The sequence below is a fragment of the Schistocerca gregaria genome, chromosome 1, assembly GCF_023897955.1.
Source record: "Schistocerca gregaria isolate iqSchGreg1 chromosome 1, iqSchGreg1.2, whole genome shotgun sequence".
In the NCBI taxonomy this organism is placed as follows: domain Eukaryota; kingdom Metazoa; phylum Arthropoda; class Insecta; order Orthoptera; family Acrididae; genus Schistocerca; species Schistocerca gregaria.
In genome coordinates, this window is record NC_064920.1 from 529290898 (window position 1) to 529318110 (window position 27213).

A 27213-nucleotide genomic window follows, 5' to 3' on the forward strand; every position below is an offset into this window, starting at 1 on the left:
TTTAAAATTTCATCCTTACAAACTACAATTGGTGTAACAATTGAAGGACAACGATTACCGGTTACGATTAGGATTCTGTCAACAAATGATAACAAAAATAAACAATGACGATGAATTTCTAAACAAATTTTGGACGTCAGATGAGGCACATTTTCGTCTCACAGGTTATGCGAATAAACATAACTACCGTTACTAGGCAAACACAAATCCTAATGACGTTCATGAGCGCCCTTTACACGAAAGTAAAGTGTGGTGCTTCATCACATGGGATTATAGGACCGTAATTTTTCGCAAATGAACAGGGAAACATAATAACTGTCAATGCCGATCGTTACGTGAAGATGTTACGAACTTCCGTTACACCTGCATTGAACAACTTTCCAAACGTTCAAGAACCCTGATTTAACAGGAGGGAGCATCAGACACTGCACGGCAATCAATGGCATATGTGCCAGAATTGTTCGTCAACTGTGTGATCTCACGATTCGGTAACATTCCCTGGCCCTTAGAGCGCCAGATTTATCAGTTTCTAATTTTTTTCTTTTAGAGCTACCTCAAGAGCAAAGTCTACGCGACTCTACCAAGAACTGCAAATGAATTAAAACAGAATTCGGGATGCAATTCACAGCATCCCAGCTGAGATGTTGCAATGAGGAATCAGATCAGTAGATCAGGAAGTAATTTTTTAAAAAATGATAAATTCCATCAATGTTTCGTAAATGGCAAAGTTGTAAGTTTTCAATTACTATGAATCGTTCTTACTGCGAAACATTCGCGACTGGAACAGGAAAAGGGGTAAATGGTAGTGGTACACAAACTACCCTACGCCACCTCTGACCTATGTTGAATTTCTGTATTTATGCACGGGCTAAAGTGAGGAACAACTGTAGGGATTTTGATCCGGTTTTGACGAATACATTGCTGTTCACGAGAAAGGCACGTGTATACAGCCGCCGGAACAGAAGACAACAGCGAAGGTTGGGCAGAATCCGAGTCGGGCCTGGTGGTCCAGCCTGTGTCTGAAAACCGGAAGAGCGCGGCATGAATCGCAAGAAACGAAGCATGGACCAGATCTCACGTTAAACTGTGGCTCACCCTTTTCGCGTTGGATAACTGGCAAAAAAGATTCAAGCCGACGAAATGAACTTGTGGAATCCCATTTAAAGACTTACACCACACCAGAAATTTGGGCCACAGGAAATATTATACCACTGCTTACGCTGGGCAAGCCATACGACAGTATATAGTTAGTGCTATTCGTGCAAAGTTGGGACGGGTCGCTAGTATTACTTGTAAAATGCTTCTGAGAACCGTGGGCCGCACGAACACTTCATTCGGACGCAGTCTGACGACCGCTGCTCCAGACACAGACAGGTGGGGGTCCACAAATTCCGCCCCAGGAGTGTGATGGGGTCAAGGAGGAGAGTCGGGCGCAATCTGCCACTAACGCTGCCAAAACCCACACAACAATGCCGCCGCTATAGAAAAACATAAGAAGACGTAGGAGGAGGAGGAGATGATGATATTCATTGATAGGTCGTCGTCGATGGTGACTGTACATGAGGTAGTCGTAAAGTTTTAATTATCACCTCGAAAAAAATTAGCTAGATGACCAATGCTTTGCTTGTTTATGGTCCTGGTACAGATTCGAATCAACGAACCACAGCACCGCAGCACGTTGCTGGAGGAGGTGGGCTGCACAGTTTTTGGTTTGGCCCCTGCAGTGGTGTGCTACGGTACTTGCCCCGTGGATTTCAATATGTTGGCAGGAATGCGGACATCTCTACGCCTCTTATACCGTGCCACAACGACATTCTGTCGCAACCTACACGGTTAATCTCAAATTATTTCTTGCTTTCATTTCAGTCTTTAAAATAATCGACTTTTTTTTTAAACGTTAGAGCTTGGGGACAGTTGGTCGGGATGTAAACACATTCCGTGAACCGGTGACTGTTAGAAGACGGCGGTCGAGCTGCCAATCATATGCAAAGTTAATAGAATGACGGGGGTGGAGCAGGAGGCCCAACTCTCTTCAAGTGGTATCAAATAAGACCAAGTGTACCTCAAACTATAGTTAACGTGGGAACAGGGAGCTGTGAGTGTCGTTTAACAACCCTACTCCGGCGCAGCAATACTTTACCCTTTCACCTCGATTCGGCAGCAGAAAACGGTGTGCTGTGGGCGAGGAGCGGTGAGCTGCTGCAGCTGTAATGTTCTAACGCGCCCACGAAAATTTGCAAACTACGCGGTCAGGTGTTCTGATTATTAGAACGCGGGAAACTTCCCTATTAGAATCCTGAATTCCCGGTGGATTTCAGTGTGTGAGGTGCATCCGTTCGATCTAGGTTTTAGCCAAAAATAGAAAACTGCGTTCGGTTTAATAGTATGGTGCGTGAGCCTTTATTATAGCAAAAGAGGTAGACATAATAATTTGGCATGGGGTCGTTAGGGAGAATTTTTCTGCAACCAACTGATACGAATTTCGTCAGCAATCACCTATCAAACCTCGCACTCCCTCGCGCCATGTTCCCATTGCCGCTGGCGCAAAGACGTGCCACTTCAGTCGGCAAAATCGTTAAGACTCTTTAAAGAAAGGTTAACGGAGTTTTTGGGAGTTGGATACGAATTAGATTTCTCGGAAAGCCGATTTCTTTCGAATTCATTTAATTCAAAACATGATCTACATATTTGTTTTACTTCCTGTCGCAGGATGCGGATTCTTGAGCTCTCGAATATAGCAAAAACTGTTTTCAGGCGACTTTATTCTATCTCGAGATATTTCGGGAAATTTAATAGGTGTCTTAAGACCCATAGCGACTGATGGACAACGTATAGTAAGGTCAAGCAACCGCCGTGTTTTTTTATGAAGATATAAGTAACTTCATTTGTACGGAAGTTTCATTTTAAGGCTGACTGTTTGGGAAAGTATTTTATTTGAAGTTAATACAAGTGAAATTTGATTGGCTGTTACATTTGTTAGTTTTTGACTTTCAATACCTGTAATCTCAATCATGGTTCTTTAAAGAATCGAACTCCCATGTATAAAATAGCTTTAAATCTTTGATATGTTATAAATGAGTTTACTATCTTAATTATTTAACGTTAAGCATGTGAAACCAGTACGGTTGAAGATGCGCATCCCAAATGGAAATGAAGTCCCAATGCTTCTTGACAGAACTTAGGGAAACGACACGGGAGACCCGCGCCGCCGTACTAGGCAAGGTCCTAATGAAGGTGGTTTGCCGTTGCCTTCCTCCGACCGTAAAGGGGATAAAACGATGATGAAGACGACACACAACACCCACTCAGTCATCTCGGGGCAGGTGAAAATGCCTGACCCCTCGGGGAATCGAACGCGGGACCCCGTGCTCGGAAAGCGAGAACGAGACCACGAGCGGTGGACATTCACCTAAAGACTAACGAAAAAGTCAAACAAAAAGCGCGTGACTCTTTAGTGGGTGATAAATTATTTCCCTTTAATTATTTGGTGGGGGTGTGAGCAAGAAAGAGTTTCGAAAATGTCTGAATGATACGGTCAGTTGAGAATCGGTAAGTGCTCTCATCCTGAATTACTCGATCAATATAGTGTGAGTAATATGCGCACAGTGAGTTATGGTGCCTCTAAAGTCAAACAGTTTCTAACTTTAATACTTTGTGTGTTGAAACTTTAACGAAAGATTGTCGCGCATTGTGTAGATTACAACAGCATTTTGCATTTTTTGAAATTCGGTCAATAATTCTAAGAAATGCTGTCTTTTTAGTTACTGCAGCCATATTATAAATTGTGTTGTACCTGCTTGAATACAATTCTTTTAATGTTTTTACATTTTTTGATATCATTTCAGTAATTATTTTGTAGAACTGAACAATAAACCTTAAATGCTATGTTATTGACTTCCAACTCTAAAATAGCTCTAAAATTCTATACTTGTGGAGTAGGTATCACAAAAATTTTCCCCTTGTAGAAAACGTGCCACCGTTTGAAACAACGGTACTGTTGTTGTTTTCGTTTTCAGTAAGAAGATTGGTTTGGGGCAGCTCTCCGCGCTACTATATATTGGGCAAGCCTCAGCATCTCCGAAAAACAGTTGCAAGCTACATCAATTAGAACCTGTTTAATGTATACCTCCATTGGTCTCCCTCTACAGTTTTTACCCTCTGAATTTCTCTCTAGCACCAAATTCGTGATTCTTTCACGCCCCAGGATGTATACTTAGAACCGACCTCTTCATGGAGACAAGTTGTGCCTTAAATTCCTTTTTTCCACATTCGGATGAGTACGTCCTTATTAGTTACTCAACCTTGCCATCTAATTTTTAGCATTCCTGTGCAGCGTGACATTTCAAAAGTTTCTAGTCTCTTCTTGCCTGAACTGCTTATCGCCCACTTTTCCCTTCGCTACTCCTGTTAAATATCTCAAATAAATAAACAAAAAAATAAATAAATCAAAAAGCCCCAACACTTTAATTGATGTCAGATGTCAACAAATTCCTCTTTTTCAAAATGGTGTTTCTTGCTATTGCCAGTCAGCATTTTATATAGTCTCTAGCTCGGCGACCAGTTATTTTGATGTTCAGATGGCGAAACTCTTCTACACTTTCTCCCATTTCCTAATCTGATTCCATCAGCATCACTTGATTTACTCGTAACTGGACTACATTACACTATCCTTGTTTTACTCCTGTGGGCCGGCCGGTGTGGCCGTGCGGTTCTAGGCGCTTCAGTCTGGAACCGCGTGGCCGCAGGTTCGAATCCTACGTCGGGCATGGATGTGTGTGGTGTCCTTAAGTTAGTTGGGTTTAAGTATTTCAAAGTTCTAGGGGAATGATGACCACAGATGTTAAGTCCCATAGTGCTCAGAGCCATTGAACCATTTACTCCTGTGGACGTTCGTATTATAACCTCTTTCCAATACACTACCCATTCAATACATGTATGACGTCGCCTCAATCGTTGGGGGCGATCTGGAAGTGATATAATTCTTGAATTCTCATGGTTACCAAGATCACTAGTAATTCTTTTTATTACTACTATCGGTTTCTACAAATCAGCGCTGTCACCATCGGATCTTGTAGCGTTATTAGATTTACATGCTTTTTACGGCACTGAAAGCCACATAATGATGTGCGTCAAACTGTAACGAAAAGTGGCAGGGAAGACCAGCGTCTGACAAATAAAATACTACACTAACATGACTTGCTGTAATTGTATAATATTTTATTCGTGACATGCTGGTCTTCTCTGCCACTTTTCATTGCAACTGACGCAACATCACGATGAGATTTTCAGTGATGTAACAAGCATGTACATCTAATAATGTTACAAAATCCGATGACAGCAGTGTGAATCTGCCGAACTCGGCAACAGTAATAAAAAGGTTTACTAGCGATATTGGCAAACTTGACTCTTAAAGAATAATACTATCCACTCTACGTCTACATGTACATACATACTCCGCAATCCACCATACTGTGCATGGCGGAGGGTACCTCGTACCACAACTAGCATCTTCTCTCCCTGTTCCACTCCGAAACAGACGAGGGAAAAATGACTGCCTATATGCCTCTGTACGAGCCCTAATCTCTCTTATCTTATCTTTGTGGTCTATCCGCGAAATGTAAGTTGGCGGCAGTAAAATTGTACTGCAGTCAGCCTCAAATGCTGGTTCTCCAAATTTCCTCAGTAGCGATTCACGAAAAAGAACGCCTCCTTTCCTCTAGAGACTCCCACCGGAGTTTCCGTAACACTCGCGTGATGATGAAACCTACCAGTAACAAATCTAGCAGCCCGCCTCTGAATTGCTTGTGTGTCCTCCCTCAATCCGACCTGGTAGGGACCCCAAACGCTCGAGCAGTACTCAAGAATAGGTCGTCTTCTTTACAGACGAACCACATCTTCGCAAAATTCTACCAATGAACCGAAGACGACTGTCGCTATGACAGAACGTAGTCATCAAAATTTTTATTTCTTGCCCTGAACGTTAAACCCTCCTCCAGAGTTTTTTCTGTGGTTTCCTAAGTCGGTGGAGAATGACGCCACATGTGCTCGTGTTGGCAGCGGAGAGCGACTCGGAGGACTCCCCGGAGACGACGACGGGCGGGGAGGCGCAGCGGCCGCCGGCGCCGCAGCCGCAGTGGTCGGCGTGGTCGGAGTGGAGCGAGTGCCCGCCAGCCAGCGCGCCGTCGCGCTCGCAGAGCCGCAGCCGGCTGTGCCTGTCGGCGGCGGGCGCGCCTCTGGAGGACATCGAGCCCTGCCTGCTGGCCGGCGGCGGCGGAGACCTGGAGGCGCGAGACTGCCCGGGGCCGGGGGCGGGGGCGGGGCCCGGGGGCCGCGCCGTCATGGCCGCCAGCGTCTTCGAGGAGCCGGCCCCGCCGCCCGACGAGGTCGTCGTCATGGGTGAGCCCCCACGTTTGATAAGGGCACTGTTGTGGAGCGGGCCAAGGCAAAAAAAAGAGAAAATAGAAAATGATACTTTTGTCATCATCAGAGAGGCGAAATTCGATCAGATTTCAAGAAGAATATAATAATTCCAATCCCAAAGAAAGCAGGTGCTGACAGATGTGAAAATTACCGAACTATCAGTTTAATAAGCCACGGCTGCAAAATACTAACGCGAATTCTTTACAGACGAATGGAAAAAATGGTAGATGCAGACCTCGGGGAGGATCAGTTTGGATTCCGTCGAAATGTTGGAACACGTGAGGCAATACTAACCTTACGACTTATCGTAGAAGAAAGATTAAGAAAAGGCAAACCTACGTTTCTAGCATTTGTAGACTTAGAGAAAGCTTTTGACAATGTTGACTGGAATACTCTCTTTCAAATTCTGAAGGTAGCAGGGGTAAAATACAGGGAGCGAAAGGCTATTTACAATTTGTACAGAAACCAGATGGCAGTAATAAGAGTCGAGGGACATGAAAGGAAAGCAGTGGTTGGGAAAGGAGTGAGACAGGGTTGTAGCCTCTCCCCAAAGCTATTCAGTCTGTATATTGAGCAAGCAGTAAAGGAAACAAAAGTTCGGAGTAGGTATTAAAATCCATGGAGAAGAAATAAAAATTTTGAGGTTCACCAATGACTTTGTAATTCTGTCAGAGACAGCAAAGGACTTGGAGGAGCAGTTGAATGGAATGGACAGTGTCTTGAAAGAAGGATATAAGATGAACATCAACAAAAGCAAAACGAGGATGATGGAATGTAGTCGAATTAAGTCGGGTGATGCTGAGGGAATTAGATTAGGAAATGAGACACTTAAAGTAATAAAGGACTGTTGTTATTTGGGGAGCAAAATAACTGATGGTCGAAGTAGAGAGGATTTAAAATGTAGGCTGGCAATGGCAAGGAAAGCGTTTCTTAAGAAGAGAAATTTGTTAACATCGAGTATAGATTCAAGTGTCAGGAAGCCGTTTCTGAAAGTATTTGTATGGAGTATAGGCATGTGTGGAAGTGAAACATGGACGATAAATAGTTTGGACAAGAAGAGAATAGAAGCTTTCGAAATGTGGTGCTACAGAAGAATGCTCAGGATTAGATGGGTAGATCACATAACTAATGAGGATGTACGAGTATTGAAGAGAATTGGGGAGAAGAGGAGTTTGTGGCACAACTTGACCAGAAGAAGGGACCGGTTGGTAGGACATGTCCTGAGGCATCAAGAGATCATAAATTTAGTAGTGGAGGGCAGCGTGAAAGGTAAAAATCGTAGAGGGAGACCAAGAGATGAATACACAAAGCAGATTCAGAAGGGTGTAGGTTGCAGTAGGTACTGGGAGATGAAGAAGCTTGCACAGGATAGAGTAGCATGGAGAGCTGCATCAAACCAGTCTCAGGACTGAAGACCACAACTACTACTACTTTTGTCAAAGTTATTCAAAAGTTCTGCGCAAGTCGACTAGCTTTAAACTTTGGAAAAAAAACACTATATTGATCCTCATACGTATATCTGGCAAAAAGACTTCGAAGGTAAAATTATAGATACTTGTGCTCACAGAGGTTTAACAGTCGTGCTTCTAGTAAACCATTCGCGACTGGAATAGGAAACGGGGAATGTGACAGTGCTACTCAAAGAATCCTCCATCACACTCCATAATATGACTTGTAGAGTGTACACTACTGGCCATTAAAATTGCTGCACCACGAAGGTGACGTGCTACAGACGCGAAATTTAACCGACAGGAAGAAGATGCTATGATATGCAAATGATTAGCTTTTCAGAGCATTCACACAAGGTTGGCGCCGGTGGCGACACCCACGACGTGCTGACATGAGGAATGTTTCCAACCAATTTCTCATACACAAACAGCAGTTGACCGGCGTTGCCTGGTGAAACGTTGTGATGCCTCGCGTATAGGAGGAGAAATGCGTACCATCAAGTTTCCGACTTTGATAAAGGTCGGATTGTAGCATATCGCGATTGCAGTTTATCGTATCGCAACATTGCTGCTCGCGTTGGTCGAGATCCGATGACTGTTAGTAGAATATGGAATCGGTGGGTTCAGGAGGGTAATACGGAACGCCGTCCTGGATCCTGATGGCTTCGTATCACTAGCAGTCAAGATGACAGGCATCTTATCTGCATGGCTGTAACGGATCGTGCGGCCACGTCTCGATCCCTGAGTCAACAGATGGGGACGCTTGCAAGACCACAACTATCTCCACGAACAGTTCGACGTCGTTTGCAGCAGCATGGACTATCAGCTCGGAGACCATGGCTGCGGTTACCCTTGACGCTTCATCACAGACAGGAGTGCCTGCGATGGTGTATTCGACGACAAACCTGGGTGCACAAATGGCAAAACGTCATTTTTTTGGATGAATCCAGATTCTGTTTATAGCATCGTGATGGTCGCATCCGTGTTTGGCGACGTCGCGGTGAACGCACATTGGAAGCGTATATTCGTCATCGCCATACTGGTGTATCACCCGGTGTGATGGTATGGGGTGCCCGCGAAGGCAAAGGTCCCGAATTCGAGTCTCAGTCCGGCACACAGTTTTAGTCTTCCAGGAAGTTTCATATCAGCGCACACTCCACTGAAGAGTGAAAATCTCATTCTGGAAACATCCTCCAGGCTGTGGCTAAGCCATGTCTCCACAATATCCTTTCTTTCAGGAGTGCTAGTTTTGCAAGGTTCGCAGGAGAGCTTCTGTAAAGTTTGGAGGGTAGGAGGCGAGGTACTGGCGGAAGAAAAACTGTGAGGACGGGGCGTGAGTCAAGCTTGGGTAGCTCAGTTGGTAGATCACGTGCCCGCTAAAGGCAAAGGTCCCGAGTTAGAGTCTCGGTCCAGCAGACAGTTTTAATCTGCCAGGAAGTTTCATATTCGCACACACACTACTGCAGAGTGAAAATCTCATTCTGGAGACAGTGGGTTGCTGCGAGCAGTTCAGTGACAGGGTTGTTCCCATCAGAATTGATGGCAGACTAATGCCAACAACAGCAGTTCAGATATACATGCCTCTGTCACAAATAGAAGATGGAGAGAGAAATAACAGCTGACTCAATATGTAAAGGGTATGATGATCTAATAATCTTGGAGAACTTGAATGTTGGAGTAAGAGAAAGAATGGAAGACATGCTTATGGGATAATATGGGCATGCTGATAGGAATGAGAAATGAAGAAGACTAATAGAGATCTGCAAAAAGCTTAGGATGTGCAATAACAAAAACACTGTTCAAAAATCATTGGATGTGGTGATATGGTACACTTGGGAAAGGCCAGGAGATAACAGTAGATGCTACTGTATTAATCCTTGGTCAGTTTAAAATTCTGAAACAAAGTTTTGGATTTATCCAGGAGCAGATAAATACTACGAAGAAGAGTAGACTGAAGTTTAGGAGTGAAGTTTAAGTGGAATGCTGAAGTATAGATGAAGGGTGATACGCCTTTAAAGCTCACTAAAAATGATTTGATCAATGAAAGAACGAACTACCTACAGTAATGTTTTGGGAAATCCACGAATACAGCAATGTAAGTCAGTTAGGAGCTAAATAAATATGAAATGCAAGATATCCAGTTTAGTTGTCCTCATACCAATGTAAAAGACTGTATCAGGTATGACGACAACTAAACTAGCTGAGCGCATGAATGGGAACAAACAAACTGTCCTCCTAGGAGATGTCCAATACCCAGTAGCGGAGCATGCCCTCCAGCATGATTCTAGGTACCTAGGAACCTACTACACTGTACGTGCCATTTGGCTTCTCCCACCCAACACCAGTTCCTCTGAACTGTGGAGATGGGAACTTGCACTCAAACACGTCCTTTCATACCCTCATCCCACTGGACCGAACCTATGTTAACCAACCTCACTCCTATTTACTCTTCAGTCTTCTTCTCTTTTTCTTTCCTCTTTAGCTGTTCACGCATCTTTTCATCCTACATAGTTGTGTTTATCTCTATACTATATACCTCTTTACTTCTGTATGCATCCTCGTTGGTTTGAAGCTGGCACAGTACTTACAGTACAATATCTTTGACTTCCCTCTGACACCCATGCCTCCATATCTGCTACCCTCCCTGTTTACATGTCCCCTGTTGCTTCATAACCTGGGTTGTGAGTAACTGAATCCCCTTTCCCTTCTCCCCCTTTCCCTTCTCCCCCTTTCCCTTCTCCCCCTTTCCCTTCTCCCCCTTTCCCTTCTCCCCCTTTCCCTTCTCCCCCTTTCCCTTCTCCCCCTTTCCCTTCTCCCCCTTTCCCTTCTCCCCCTTTCCCTTCTCCCCCTTTCCCTTCTCCCCCTTTCCCTTCTCCCCCTTTCCCTTCTCCCCCTTTCCCTTCTCCCCCTTTCCCTTCTCCCCCTTTCCCTTCTCCCCCTTTCCCTTCTCCCCCTTTCCCTTCTCCCCCTCTCCCCCTCTCCCCCTCTCCCCCTCTCCCCCTCTCCCCCTCTCCCCCTCTCCCCCTCTCCCCCTCTCCCCCTCTCCCCCTCTCCCCCTCTCCCCCTCTCCCCCTCTCCCCCTCTCCCCCTCTCCCCCTCTCCCCCTCTCCCCCTCTCCCCCTCTCCCCTCTCCCCCTCTCCCCTCTCCCCCTTTCCCCTCTCCCCCTTTCCCCTCTCCCCCTTTCCCCTCTCCCCCTTTCCCCTCTCCCCCTTTCCCCTCTCCCCCTTTCCCCTCTCCCCCTTTCCCCTCTCCCCCTTTCCCCTCTCCCCCTTTCCCCTCTCCCCCTTTCCCCTCTCCCCCTTTCCCCTCTCCCCCTTTCCCCTCTCCCCCTTTCCCCTCTCCCCCTTTCCCCTCTCCCCCTTTCCCCTCTCCCCCTTTCCCCTCTCCCCCTTTCCCCTCTCCCCCTTTCACTTCTCCCCCTCTCTCCTCCCTGACGAAGGAACAAAGTTCCAAAAGCTAGGATATGTAAATTTTCTCTTCTGTTTTGTGTATCTATCGGCTGTTCTGAGCTGAGGTAAGTACTGGCCAGCCCCTCTATCTCTTTGAAAATTATGGTGAATCAGACAGAGATAGCATTTTGTATCTATTTCAACATATACATTCTGCAAATGACTGTGGATTGAATGGCAGAGGGTATACCCCATTGTACCAGTTATTAGGGCATGATCACATTCCATTTACATAGGGATTACTGGAAGAATATTTCCTAAATTGCTCCTGTGTGTGCTGTGACTAGTGTAATCTTGTCTTCACCATACCTGTGGGAGCCATGCATAGGGACTGTTACATACTCCCAGATTCACCACTTTTAAGTTAGTCTGAAAGCTTTCTATGTGGGCTTTCATGGCATAGTTTGTGTCTATCTTCAGGTGTCTGCCAGTTCTGTTCCTTCAGAATCTTTCAGACACTCTCCAGTGGGTCAATAAACCTGTGACCATTTGTGCTGCCTTTCCCTTCATCCATTCAGTATCACTTGTCAGTTGTATTTTGTATAGGTGCCACACATTGAGCAATATTCTAGGATGGATCACACAGGGTTTTGTATGCAGTCTCCTTTGTATTCTAGCAATAAACTTAAGTCTGCCACTTGATTTACCTTCAACTGAGTCGTTGTGGTCATTCCATTTCATACCCCTACAAATTGTTATACCTAGGTATTTGTATAAATTGACCCATTCAAACTGTGACCTATTGATATTAGAGTCATATGATACTATGTGAGTAGCTGAGATGCTAAAGACACTAAATGGATTTTTTGTCGACTTTGAGTTGAGCACAATACTACATAGATACTTTCAGTGCCGACGTGATGGAATAGATTTAATGGTGCAAAATTTACTGTAAACCATTGAAATTGGCTCTAGAAAATTGTGTTTGGTTGCAAAAGCTGCAGACTGCATTGTCTTTGGGCGCACAGCTCACTTAATGTCAAACATCTACAAAATCCGCAAAGTTCAATAGACATGGCGGGCGCCGTGCTATGTCCAGCTGCAAGGATATCAAACCTACCAATCTAGACATTCAAAGCCACCTTTCAGTTTGTTACAATTCAAAGGGATAGTCTTATTGTCCAGATTTAGTTTGGCTGCCACTGTAGTGAACGCGTATGCAACTATGGAGCTCTCAATGCCAATGCATTGTCGAAATATGTGCCAGAAGCACAATTCAGCTGGTCAATAGGATGTTTCTTGAGGTACCTGCATGAGTGTTTTGAAGAAAACAAGTGATTTTGTGGATGGTTTAAATGCAGATGATGGCAAATGAAATGGGAGTAATTGAAACAGGACGAATACTGCAAGAAGTCGAATCCATCGTTGTACTTGCAAATGACCAGAATGAAACCAAGAGTGGAGGTCCCTTACAGAAAAGGAAGAGGTGTCTTGATCAGTGGAAAAGTAATGCTTCCAAAACAGAAAGGTAATAACATGAGAAGTATTGTTATAGCAATGTTATGCAATGAATACTGTGTTGACACTAATTGTTATGACATACATGGAAGGACTAGTGAAAGTTACTGGTGACTGGCATTTCCAGATTAAAAAAGCCAAAAAACTGATGTACACAAAAATCAACAACAAAATGAATTGTCTAGTTTGTGGAGAGACCTTCTACAATTTTGAAGCTGGAAACAGGAAGAACATCCTGAAGAGAGGAAAAAATTACAGCAAAGGAAATGGCCCAACACCAGTCACAGATTGTGTAAAACTCCCAGAAGCCAAACTCGAAGTTGTCAAAAGAGATTTTGGAACTCCACTCTGGTGAAGATTTGGCGACCAATGACAAACTCAGATTCTACACTGAGGAGTTAGATGAGCAGGAAGGCACTACTAGAGTTGCTCCTGCTGTTGTCAACACCTAAAGATCACAGAAGCGATTTTGAGTTGATGGGTGGTGTTGGGGTCAATTTCATTTAAAAGCAGTTTTCAAATGATTTCATGGTCTAGAGTTTTTTGTTGCTGTGTTAACTAAGTTGCAACTTTTGGCCAATTTTATTACTTTCTAAAATTTTGTTGATGTTTTACTAAGATGCAATTTGCAGCTTATTTTATTTTCTACAATATCTTGTGATGTCAAAAATGTGATGGTGTACTTTAAAAAAAAAACCTGAAGTTGAGCATTCATGTCTGTTCTCTTTTTTACGTTAAGTAAGTCAGTTGTACCTGGTAAAATGTTGTCTCCTTCATATTTTTATATGCCAATTTTGTAGAATTTTCAGACTTCTCCTTGAAATAAAATGTATTCTGTTTATACTCGCAATAATTAAATTTCACCTTTCTGTCTTTCCTAATATATCACCAAGTAGCAAATTTTGCAACTGAATGTTTGTTTTGTAATTGGACTGATACATTTGCAAAACCACTAACTGCAAATTGGTTGCAAAAACTGCTAAGTCAATATTTCACTTCACATAAACATACCTGCAGATTTCACTCATTAATTTTTGTAATTAATTATTTTTTACTCATTTTTAGAAAAAAATGTCTTCTTTACCTTTAATAGTTTGGATGGGATGAGTCTCTCTTGATTATCTCAGTTTTCCTTATCATGCCATTAGTGGTTTTTGCATCTGGGCTATTCATATGATTTTGCTCTATGAAGTGCAAATGTTATACTGCTGAACATGTAAAACAAGTTCCAGGAATGTTGTGAATGTTCATGTGCTAGAATTTGCCAAATGCCTCTCAGTAGAGAGTGTGCAAAGAGCTTTCCATGTCAGGTTCCACAAGACATAATCAATTTACAACAGCATGGTGATGTGATAAAATAAATTGAGGGAGGGAGGTTTCTTGTGTGATGCAAAATGCTTAGACCATCCAGGCATGTCAGTCAGACAGACAGACAGTGGATCGTGTGATGGATATGGTATTGCTGATGACAAACTGACTCTTCTGCAATTCTGCATTGGTATGAAAAATGACCTTTCAAGCAAATTAATCTTAAGTGATGAAAAACAACTTCATCTTTCAGGAAAAGTCAACATCACATGTATGTGGGGGACAGTATACATATGCAACTGTCCCACACACCCAGTATTGCAATGCTCTGTGTCATGTCCAACAATACAGTCTATGGACCCTTCTTCTTCATTGAAAGAAATATCAGTAATCATATCACCTACCTTTCACGCTGCCATTGTGAATCATGCCCAAACTTGAAACTGATAGTGAGGATTTCATCTTCCAACCAGATGGCACTCCTCCACATTTCCACAATTGTGTAAGAGATTACATGAATGAAATGTCATCATGTCACTGGATAGGCCATGTTGTGACAACTCTTGTGGCTACTATGGGCACCAGAACTGACACTATGCAATTTTTCTTGCAGGATTACACTCGAGGACAGCTTTAATGTCTACCTTTACTCAAAAACCTTGAAGCCTTGCAACACCCCATCACAGCAAATGTTCTTGCTGTCATTAGATTGGTTATGGGCAGAATTGGTCTACCTGTTAGATATGTGCCATGCAATGAACAGTCATAAACATTAAAAAAAAGCTTTTAATATTTGTCTTTATACACGGTATCATTTATTGGGTTGCTGTTGGCTACTTATCTGTACAGATTTTTTGAAGTGTTGATGACTAGATGGGTCATAAACTAGAATTTTTCCAAAAGTGCTCTACAGTGATTTTAATTTAGTGTACTTTTGTCACAGACCTGTCAGCTGGGAATGATGCTCGCCATTGTGATGAGTGTCGGCCAGGAGAGGTGTGCGTCGCCCTAGGCACGGAGACGCTGCCCCTATGCAGAACACCCAGTGATCCCTCGGACCCAACTGGTTGTGGTGGACTCTGTCAGCTGGGCACAGAGGTGTGCTACAAGTTGGACATCGATGCCTTCAGGTACCTGCTTCTTAAATCAAACTAGAACCCATAAGCAACATAGAAACATATGCTCCAAGGTTCTGCGGTCTATTTACAACAACACCATGTCATCAGACTGCTGCACCACCCACTGTATTAATTGTAATGAAATTCCATGTGGTTCATCCTACAAACCTGCCAGTTCCTAATGTCAGCTTAAAAATTTAGTTGCCACTCATAACGGTACTTTTAAAGTCAAATTGAACTCAACTGCCCTACTGCAAACTTGTGAATGTGCACCATTAATTTAACATGTGTTCGATAAGGGGCATTCAAAAAGAAATGAGCTGGAGTTTGGAATGTGCAAACCAGTGACAAGAGTGTAAGATTGTGGCATGTGTTATGAGGTGTGGTTCCTACCAGAGTGTGGAAGTTCACAGTCCGTTGCTAGAGGGCTCGCGTGCACGTCACGTGACTATACAGAGTTAGCAGCAGCAGCATGCATCAATCGTTGAATGCTGCCAGTCACATTGGAAACAGTGACATGGAGGCACCAATGCTAGAGCAAAGAGGTGTTGTTAATTTTCTGGCAGAGGAAGTAGCAGGAGGAAAGGACACTCATCGACAAATGTCACAAGTCTACAGTGAACACTGCTTGTCACTTGCAAGGGTCAAGTCATGGCACAAGTGCTTCAGGGAGGGATAGGTGTCATCAGCTGATGATACACGGTCTGGAGCACCACACTGTATTATTGATGACATCATCCAGCTGGTGGATGCACTCATTACGCAGGACCGCTGATTACCCATCATGGTGAGATTGAATGTTGGAAGTGTTCACACTATCATGAAGAAATGACTGCACATGCACCAAGTGTTTGCCCAGTGGGTGCCCCACAGTCTTCAACCACACCAGGAAGCAAGTTGAATGGCCCATTGTCTTGTTCATCTGCAGCATTATGCTCAGGAAGGGAATGCGTTCCTGGTAGGAGTGGCGGCTGGAGATGAGTCATGGTGTCATCACTTTGAATCGGAATCAAAACAACAAAGTCTCTAATGGAAGCATCCAGGGTCACCACCACCAAAATATGCCAAGGCCAGCCACAAGAGTGCAGGAAAGGTTATGCTCGCATACTTCTTTGGCCAAGATGGCCCCCTTCTGACTCGCTTCTGGCATCATGGGACAGCAGTGAGTGCCCAGCATTACTCGCAAACCTTGGCCATCCTTCACCAAGTGATCAAATCAAAATGACCAGGCAATCTAACCAGTGGAGTCATTCTGCTCCACAACAATGCAAAGCCTCATATGGTTAACACAGTTGTGGCACTCCTGCATAAATTCAAATGGGAGGTTCTCAGCCTCCTTCCATTCAGTCCAGACTTCTCTTCCTGTGATTTTGCCATTTTGGTCCCCTTAAAAAAGCTCTGAGGGGCAAACAATTCCCCTTGGATGACAATGTCCAGCTATATGTGTGTAACTGGTTAACATCACAGGCCCAGGAATTTTATGAGACAACCATTCACCACCTTGTGTCACAGTGGGACAAGTGTCTCAAAAACAGAGGTCAATACTTCTAACATATAGGTACTAGTTTCTGTAATTATGCCTCCATCTATTTTCTTTTTTAATGCCCTTATACATGTGACAGATGAATGTTTTGATTGGCCAATCATTGACACTGACAACTAAACATCTCCAAGGGAAGATCCAAGATGCATGCAAAAAGAAGCCCTTATGTGATAAGTGAACATTCAATTCATGTCAACCAGACAAATTTATGAAAATTAAATCATCAGCAAGAAAAGGTTGTCACTTTTGCAATACAGTATTTACATGAAACGTGAACCATGTGAACACTGTATGTACCCCTGACGTAGGCATATAAGTTTTTCACTGGTTGAAAGATTTTAACCTCTACAATACTTCATAATAAGTTGAAAATAAGGTAATAGATGAGTGCCTGGAGCAGATTTTATAGTGGGAACAATTTCAGTGGTAGTGACCCCTGGGGAGGACTAATTGGCTGAGAATGTGATGATGATGCATAGATTAGGAGGGCAATGGAGAATGGCATTTTGTTTAGGGAGAACACCTTGTAATTTTTCTAGTTTGCTTGGTTGAATTTTTCATTTTACTTCAAATATATTTATCATTTTATGAAATATAGCATTCACAACTGCCTAAAATTTGTGAAAAATGAAGAAAAATTGCAGGAATAATACACTTAATATAAGCAACTCCCACACATAATGTGTCTATCTTAATTTGAGAATATTCGTGGTGGTGGTGGTGGTGGTGGTGGTGGTGGTGGTGGTGGTGGTAAGGGCACTTGACCAAACCCAATCGTAGCTCGGGCTGCAACTTTATATTAAAAAGACTGCATTCAAGTGTTGGTCGGGTACAATTTACTCAACATGTGAGCCATCTACTGGACTTGTATATGAGAATGATGTACAGATGTCTTGCTATCCATCCATTGACTAGTGCTGCTTTCTGCTATCAGTTTCTACAATTATTTTGAAAGAAACGTTAGTGAACATAACAGCTGCTGTACCGAATGTTGGAACCAGAATGATTGCATTGACATAATTTCATCCATGTACTATAATCGCAAACTAAGTTGACACTCGGTGCGATGATTGGTGGCAGTCAACATAAAGGCATTTCCCATTTATAGTTCCTTCCATCAGACACGGCATTCAGTGTCAACTTGGTTTGCTCATATGTACTCCTTAGGTTTCACAGTTTGCTGTAATTATGCTACAAGTACATCATGTCTCTTGAGTGAGCAAGAAATTTTGGAAGCTCAAGAGGGAGAAATTGCTTGATAACTCACCTTGCACTTTGTTTGGAAGGATAATTATACTTTCTGTCTTAATTATTTTAAAATTTCTTATGTATCATAGGACTAAAGTAAATATAAAAATAAATTTTGAAGCTTGATCTTCTTTAGTATGTATTACTCTTGAAGATAGATAAATTACATATGTGCCAGTAACACGTTAAATGACAGCATAAATGGATGGTTTCCTAGGTCCAAAATTCTCCTACAAACTTGTAAGATGATCTGTCTTATACACAAATCTTGTTTCTAGGTGCATTGATGATTCTTTCTGCTTGCCCAGTGAATGGCAGTGTGCAAATCAACTGTGTATTCCTGAAGTGAAGAGATGTGATGGTCATATGAATTGTTATGATCACACAGATGAATATGATTGTGGTGAGTATTTTCTCATTTATTATGCCTTTTATTGATCATTTTTATTCAGTACTGTACTGCAGTTAAATTGATCTATTAAAATGTTGTAACTTTTGAAATCTAATTAATATATCACTGTGACAGGGACATAGTTGTTAGTTAGCTGACACAAATTATTGTGGAATTTGTTTACCATGCTGTTACATTATTCTCAATATGATATAGTTTGTACCTAGTACTCTTGTTTTATTTTGAGTAGGATACATAAGATCTTTTCCAAAAACATACCTGTTTTAAACATACATTTGCAATTACAATTAAATGAATACCCCTAGCTGCATACAGGCCTTGATATGTCAACGGGGTCAGTTGAAAATGTGTGCCCTGACCGGGACTTGTACGCAGGATCTCCTGCTTACATGGCAGATGCAAAAAAGCCACGAGTAATGAGTATAATGGGCAGGGGCACTATGAATATAGTGCAGGACAATAAGTTGTGAATGTGGGTCTCATGGGAGGCGTGCCAGAGATAAGTCCCTGCAGTCGCTCTATGCTCTGTGTCCTCTATGGCTCAGATGGATAGACAGTCTGCCATGTAAGCAGGAGTTCCTGGGTTTGAGTCCTGGTTGGGCCGCACATTTTCAACTGTCCCTGTTGACTTATATCAACGGCTGTATGCAGATGGGGGTATTCATTTCATTGTAATTTTATTTCTAATGAGCTGCATGGTTACCAATGGTATTTCTTCTTTGTGACATGTCCGAAAGAATACCATCTTCATATACATATATTTGCTGTTATCTAGAAACAAAGGAGTCATATCTCTGTTGCCTAATATGACATCTGCACTTACATCATGAAATAAATGTTTCATAGCATCTTTTCCACACTAATTGATATCATTGCCTTTGAAACAGTGACTATAAAGTGGTGCTTTAATTTGATAGACAGGGAAATGTATGTAAGAGTTAATTCCAATCAAATAATTTGGAAATAACTTAAGAAAAATTTTGTAACTATAATCAGTTAATAAGTGGAGACATCTAGAACAGCTTGCTGTCTTCATATCCTGATTATGTCATGCATTCTGCATCTTTGACAGAATGCCATGCTTGCCATACTGTTGCCTAAACCCAAAGATCAGTCAAGGAAATTTTTCATGGAAGCTGTCCACCTCAAACGATTTTTTATAGCCCTTTGTACTTTCTGCCTGGAGACTGTGTATATCCCAAATGTGTATGAATTTCAGAAGATAATATTTCAGAAATTGCTTCAACAAAGTTGTCAGGCAACAACTGGAAGCAGTCATTTCCTATCCTAAAATGGTCTCAGCTTAAAACATGCAAACATATTTCCTTTCTTATTCTGTCTTATGCACATTGCTCTTTTCACCAGAGTTGATAATGTGCTTCTTATAAGATCTGGTGTGTGTGCCTGAAGGATTCAAATGTGCAGCTTCATTTACTTGCTCACTTTTACTGAAAATCAAATTCTAAGAGACAGCAAATAAATGTTTAACATGGAATTGACAAAAGCAAAAAAAATTAGAAAATCAGGCACCCCCTTGCAGGTGATAAATGTATATCAAATAAGAACTTATGAAATACTGGTTTCTTTTTACTACACCCTATTTTGCTAATATACTTTCCATTTCTTTCCTCTAATGTTGCTCTCTTCTATTTCTGCATTGCCCATAATGTACTTCTGCTGCTCTGTATGTTGCTCTTTAAGAGTTCATTCACCCATTCTCTGTTCCTTCTTATTTCAATTCCCAGTGTTTGGAGTAATACTAAAATGTGTGGAAACTCAAAAGTTATTATGATAGTCTGATCATTAAAGTGTGCCCATTCACCAAGTTACAAACAAGTGTTTAGCTAAAATAACAGAGGAGTGCTCAAACTTTTGTTCACTAAAATTTACTTAAAGCCCAAACTTCCTACATACTAACTAAATAAATGGTTACATTTATAAAGATATTTTCCTGGTGATTTTTGTCAATAATGAAATTGATTTTTATTTAATACTTCATTCTTCATATAGTTGAAGATAATATCTCAGTTAAGTCTTTATTCCAACTTCCGATGACTATCCTGAGAAGTATGTCAATATAAGTGACCTCTTTATTGTTTATTTATCTGTGACTCATACAGTGAGCTTATGTAAAAGGAGATTCACACGTCAAATCTATACATAGTTTTTAAAACCTGTATTGCCTGAGAAGGCATCAAGAATATATCCACTGCATTTCTTCTGCAGAATGTCACAGGACATTGTTTCAAGGCCTCCTTCAGATTTTCTGTGAGAATTATGGTGACAAAACAAAAATTAAAATTCTCATTTAATTCACATCTCCAATGTGAGACACAATGAGGGTTGCACTGTGAATTAAGGAGAGTATTACTGACACCCCACATTCCAATACACTGCCACTCAAGTGGCAATGCAAGAGCTTGTTATTAATTATGTTGATGAATCTCACTGGCAGATTAAAGCTGTTTGCTGAATCAGGACTTCAACCTGGAGCCTTAGCCTTTCATGGGGAAATGCTCTACTGACTGATCTATCTAAGCATCACTCACACAGACTCACAGCTTTACTTCAACAATTACCTCATCTCCTACAGTCCAGATTCAAGTCCCAGTCTAGCACACAGTTTTAATCTGACAGGAAGTTATTATTATTACTGAGGATGTATGAAAGATATGACAACAATTCACTAAATTCAAGTCCAGTGATGTGACTCTCCAAAATGGTTTTCATTGAGGGGAGGGAGACACTTAACTATTAACTTCACCAGTTGCTCTGAGAGAATATGAGTTAGTCATTATCAGTTACACATATCATACACTGTATCAGTTCTGGTAGACACTTTTCTCTGTAACACAGAGATGATGAGTATTTGTTACAGAAAAGTATTTAAGGAGTAAATAATGACTTCTAGTAGCAAATGAAAAATGCTGTAAATTGATATGCTGTCAAAGATGGAACTTGATGTTGTCATCCTGATGAATAGCTTTCATAATGCAGTATGAATTCCATGTGCAATTTGCAATGGTTTTTATTTTTGCAGAATATACCCTCTGTCGTCCAGACTGGACATGATTGCAGCACTCCAAAATTACATGTTTACACATGTAAAAAAATGAAGACCAGAAAAACATCTCCTTCACTTATAATATTGATGCTTTCTTGTGTGCACACCATCAAATGTCATTTGCTTCTTACATTATTTCTCTTATGTCAGAGTTAGATGAAGTAGTAGAAATGTGGTTCAGAGACACTGGAGAGAAAAGTCTTCAGTCAAAAAATTGTTCATTGTTGAAGACTGGACTTTACAAAAAGAAAATCATTTACTGCAAGGTACATATGATTGTGGAAAGTCATAACTTATAAGGAGACAATTTTCTATGATTTTATAATGCTAAAGAGGTGCACAGGGTAGCCACACATTCTGAGGTGTTTTGTCATGGTCCATGTGGCTCCCTCCATGAGAGGTTCTAGTCCTCCCTTGAGCATGTGTCTGTGTTGTCCATAGCATAAGTTAGTTTAAGTTAGATTACGTAGTGTTTAAGATTAAGGACCGATAACCTCAGCAATGTGGTCCCATAAGATCTTACCACAGACAGATAAAATATAATGCTCAAGATTGGGAAAAATTATGTAAGAAGCAAATTAAACAAGAAGTGGACCCACAGACAAGAATGCATATTATGTCACCATCACACCGCTGAATACTAATACATAGGAAGTACAAAATATGACACCTTTGGTCCAAAATACCTGTATAGTCATGTTCATAACTGTAAATTTTGGATAGCTTTAAATGAGACCCCTAAACACTCGGCAGATCCTGTGTCAAATTTGCAGCATCATAAAATTGAGAAATGTTTGTTTTGATTAGGTTTATACTTGTTAATAACAGACAGGTAATAAAATATAAACACTTACCAATAAAAATCGTATAATGTACTCTATAAAAATATTGAAATTAGTGAAATGTGCTTCTCTTTTACTGTGACAAAAGTGAGCAAAGAGTAATGATTGTTTTCTTCTTTCAGAATGCAATCTAGAGTCGAACTTTCATTGTGGGAATAGTACATCCTGCCTTCCAACAAGGAAGAAGTGTGATGGTGTAATAGACTGCTGGGATGGCTCTGATGAGCTCAATTGCACAATAGGTAAAACAGTTACCTCAGATATCCCTGTAATAGAGTGAACAGTATCATAAATATAGGCATACAGACTTTGTAACCTGACGTTCTACTTCTAGAAAAACTGTGTAGTGATCCACATATTAAAGACGACAGTTTTAATTTTAAAGATTGCCTAGAAGTAGTTGAATCTCTCTTTATGATGAATGTCATCATGTGTGTCTGTAACCACAGTAAAATAGACTTCTTATGTAGCATATCATATTTAGATTGTAAGAGTTCCTTCATCACATAACCAATTTTGTATTTATACTAGTGTAATGTTCATATCTCATTGTATCAGAAGACTAAATAAAACAATTCAGTAATCATAGTAAATGAGCTCTGATGTCATATTCCTGTCATATCCATGTGTAGAAAAAAATAAATCCATGGTAGAAAAGTTAAATATAATGAAGCACTTAGAAGATACAGAGCACTAACTAATTTATTCCTGTGAGTCATTATTAGAATTTTTATCCTCATCTTAAATATGAGTTCCGTAATATTTGCCTTTGTTGTTAATTTTTTAACTGCATTAGTTAGTATAATAATGTGTAATTTGTAGGCTGCAAGCCAGATTTGTTTCTCTAGTCATTTTTTCCTGAAACTGTAAAGCTAAAACTGAAACACATTATGTTGTCTGTGTCCTGGAAAAAATTTGCACATTAACCTCAATGTTTATCTTACAATTTAGTTATTGCACCTGTTCTCTATTCTCCATGTCATAATTCTAAGACCAGTAAATTATTCCACAGCTAACCTCATTTCAGTCGGTTTATGTTCAAATTATTGTGATTGTCGCACAGAAAAAAATTCACATCTTTTGAGGATCACTTTGTCATGCCTCAGTGGAATGACTATATATACACCTGTTTGTCGTATTTGATACTCCTTTTTCAATTGAATTGCATTCAGCTGTGAAATTTACTTTTATCCTCATTACAATGTATGGTTTTAATACTAATGCTTAATGTTTCTTCAGTATTCCGTTGACTGTTTTGTAAACTTCAAACCAGTATATGAATAAAACCTGAATTCTGTTCCCACTATGTCAAATTATACTTTTTATAATACTCTGCCCTCTCTTTGACTGTGAAGTGTAGCCAAAAATATAGAAGTGATTTTATTAAGTCAAGTAGTAACTGTAAATAATGAACTTGACTGACAGGAGTGCATAAAAAATATTTTCCACTTTCCACAACATAGCCTTCTCTTCCTTCTTAATGAGAATCAGAGCTGATATATTTCTCAGATGCAGCCTAATACAGAAAAACCATTCTCACTTTCCAGTATGGCATTGACAAGATATACAGCAACATAAATAACATGCATTGAAATGTTAATCGCATATAACTGTACAATGATGTAAATTAGTACCCTGTGGTGTAAAATATGTCAGTTCTTTCGACACAAGTTTAGGTCGATTCAGTTTTATTCAGATTTAATGGCACATCAGTATGGTTAGATGAAACTGTATGGTCTGTCATCTTCCAAAAAATGTTATTGGTAACATTGACTTTTGACAATTTTCCAGATTAAAGATATATTTTTAAGGAAGTATCTGATGCATTATCCCAACTACTCTTCAGTAGCATTTACAAGAAAAACACTTCATATATAAAGTAATTAATTCCTTTGCTTCCTGTCCTCAACGAATAACACTTTTAATATATTACTGAGAAAATATACGTAGCAAAATGCATAATTTTTCTAATATTGTTGGCCTGTTAATCCTCAGGTATTTCATTATTATATTACTGGTTTTTTTCATTATGTCTGTGTGCATATCATATGACAAAACGGAAACTGCATTTATTTAGTTACATCAAACATAACCTCAAAATCATTAATATAAAATTCTTAGCTACCTTTTCCTAGCCACAATAGAGTTGGCAATAAAACAACAAAAATGAAAAGCGTAATTAAAACAGTTCATCTCCTCTGTTGCTTCATATTGTTTGAGTGCATCCAGTTAAAAAGAATGTGGTTTAATGTTTAGCATTCACGCTAATAGTCTTACAAAACAACATCCATTACAAACTGTAACAACATAAATACTAATTATATTTTACCCACAATGCATTCGCCATAGGCAAGTGAGAGAGAAATGTGGACCAACCACAAGAGAACTGTCATGCATAGACTTAATAAGACTCTTGTTTACCTTAAATGATAGCATACACCATCAGCAACATTATCAGTTTATGATGGGCTACTAATAGTATGTTTATGAAGTTTAAAGTGAAGGCAGATGAAGACTTATGTGCAATTCAGTAATATCTGCCATTTAGGAATATAAATTGTTGGTTTTAAAAGATTTCAAAATTAGGATCTTTGTGTAATGACAAAAATCCTGAGCATTTTGAAGACTGTGGAGAAAACATGCAAGACAGTTTTGCACTAGATACACTTAGAGCGAATTATAAAAAAAGGCATGCCAAAGCTAGCAGCAAGGAAAATGTTGTGCTGGTTCTTGTCTGTTAAAGCTCTTACAGATATAACCATCAGCACAGTTGGGCACTGGAGAAATGTGAATATACTGAAATAATGGAAGGCTGCTTTATATAAGGATCGGTATTTCCCAGTAAGGATACAGGTTGCTAGGGGGCTGCAGTATTCCTACCTGAGGAACTAATTAACCACTTCTATGATAAAAGACATACATGAACCCCAATATGCAGTGAAAAAATGCAGAGCACACTGGTGTATGATCAACTCCTTCATATGAGAAATGAGTAACAGAAATGACTTTTTGCTACTACTGTACGGAGTTACAGTCCCATTTTCACTAAAATGCCTGAAGGCTTGTGAAACATGTTAAGTCTTAGTAAATGATGAAACACACTGTGGGCATGGCTGTGACCCTATGGCTAGTATCCATATTTATCAGATCCTCCACACACAATATATTGTGTGTGTGTGTGTGTGTGTGTGTGTGTGTGTGTGTGTGTGTGTGTGTGTGTGTAGAGAGAGAGAGAGAGAGAGAGAGAGAGAGAGAGAGAGAGAGAGAGAGAGAGAGAGACTCACACTCCTTGGAGAAAGGACGTTCTGCCGATGCGGGCATTGGGGTGACTGTTGAAACGTCTGTGGCCTTGGTGGAAGATGCCACAGGGAATGTCAGTGGTGGAAGAAGTTTGTGGGCCAGAACCAGTGAGTAGGGGCATAACTTGTTTGGCCTTGGTCATGGGCTGCAGTACCAACGAAAGGACTGGTGATAAGGCACTGGTAGCATCTTGATGCCATCATCCTCAACAGAATGCGACTGCGCTGATGGTGAAGGTGCCAGCCACTCAGGTGAGGGCACGGGGACACCAATGTTGAAGGATCTAAAGGCATTGGCATGACCAGTGGCAGAATTGCCGGTGGCAGCAAAGTATCACTGGAAGGCCAGGCAGCAGCTCCTGGGTGGGCTGGACTCCATAAGGCAGGCAGGTGGCAGCAACATCCACAATGAGGGCAAATCCACCTCTGGAGAAGGAACATCCCGCAAGGCCAGGACAGGTGCTGAGGAGGCTGTAGTGGTCCCATGGCCCTCACTGAGGCATTGTGACCCATCTGGCTGTGGTGGCATGCTATCAGCCCATCACTAGTGTACACCATACAGTGGTGGCAGCCCCAGCAGCTGTGGATCATAGCTGGAATCCACTTTGGTCGGTAGCTAAACCCACGAGCCAAGACTGTGGAACCAGGAGTGAACTGCAATGAGGCCGTGCCAACTAGTGTTGGTGGAGTGGCTGGAGGGTGCATGGCTGCCGAACGTAGAGGATCTGGGTTGGACTCGGGGGCCCCACTGCTATAAACCGTAGGACCTAAAGAAATGTGTCATGGTGTCATCCATAGATGTGTTGGTATCATACTGCTTCATTTGAACCTTGAATGTGTGGATAAGACTATTAGATTGGGGGTGAAAAGTACGAGCAGTCACATAACTAATCGTTCGATGACACACAAATCATGGAAGCCCTGAGACATAAACTATGGACCATTAGCCATCAGAAGGAAAAATTTTGTAAAGGTCCTGAATCATAGTTGCAACTGATGCTGAAAGAGAACAGATGATGTATAGAAATATAGAGAAAGCACTGACAACCAACAACCTGTAAGAATGTAGGAGGGGGCTTAGGAAATCAGCTTGGATGCATTCCCATAGATGCAGCAGTGCAGGTCATACAGAGAGAGTCTCCCATGGCACTGCCTGTTGGGTAACACACTAAGAGCAAACCACCACAAGATATACAATGTCATCACTGATGCTGGGCCAAAACACATGCTGATGGGCCAATAAATGGGTACATGAGACCCCTCAATGTCCCTGATGTAAAAGCTAAGCCCAGTCCACCATAGAGTGGCTGGTATCACAATCCTAGGCACCAGCCCATCCGTAGCTAAAAGAATACCATTGTCAAATACCAAAAGGTGCTGGGGCAAAATAGGTACACAAAGGATCAGAATCCCTTCCAGGAGACCTATCTGACCAACCACACTGAATGAGGTGAACAACTTGTCACAAAGGCAGTTAGGCAGCGACAGCAGCTGCAATATTGGAGCCCATAAAATGAAACTCTTCCACAGTAGGTTGCACCTCAACATCTAAGTGAAAATGAAGTAGTTCATCCTGATCAAAAGTAAGATCCAATCCCCAATG

The 27213-nt window shown here is 41.3% G+C and overlaps 1 protein-coding gene across 4 annotated transcripts in view; it reads left to right on the forward strand.

Annotated features, from left to right (window-relative positions):
• LOC126355019 (uncharacterized) overlaps positions 1-27213 on the forward strand; it is a 702913-nt gene that overhangs the window by 670149 nt on the left and 5551 nt on the right. For all 4 annotated transcript variants that reach the window (XM_050005183.1, XM_050005175.1, XM_050005191.1 and 1 more), the window contains 4 exons: positions 6058-6396; positions 15028-15214; positions 18272-18396; positions 22434-22553. In XM_050005183.1, the coding sequence (XP_049861140.1) occupies positions 6058-6396; positions 15028-15214; positions 18272-18396; positions 22434-22553 (771 nt within the window). The remainder of the gene's footprint in view (positions 1-6057; positions 6397-15027; positions 15215-18271; positions 18397-22433; positions 22554-27213) is intronic.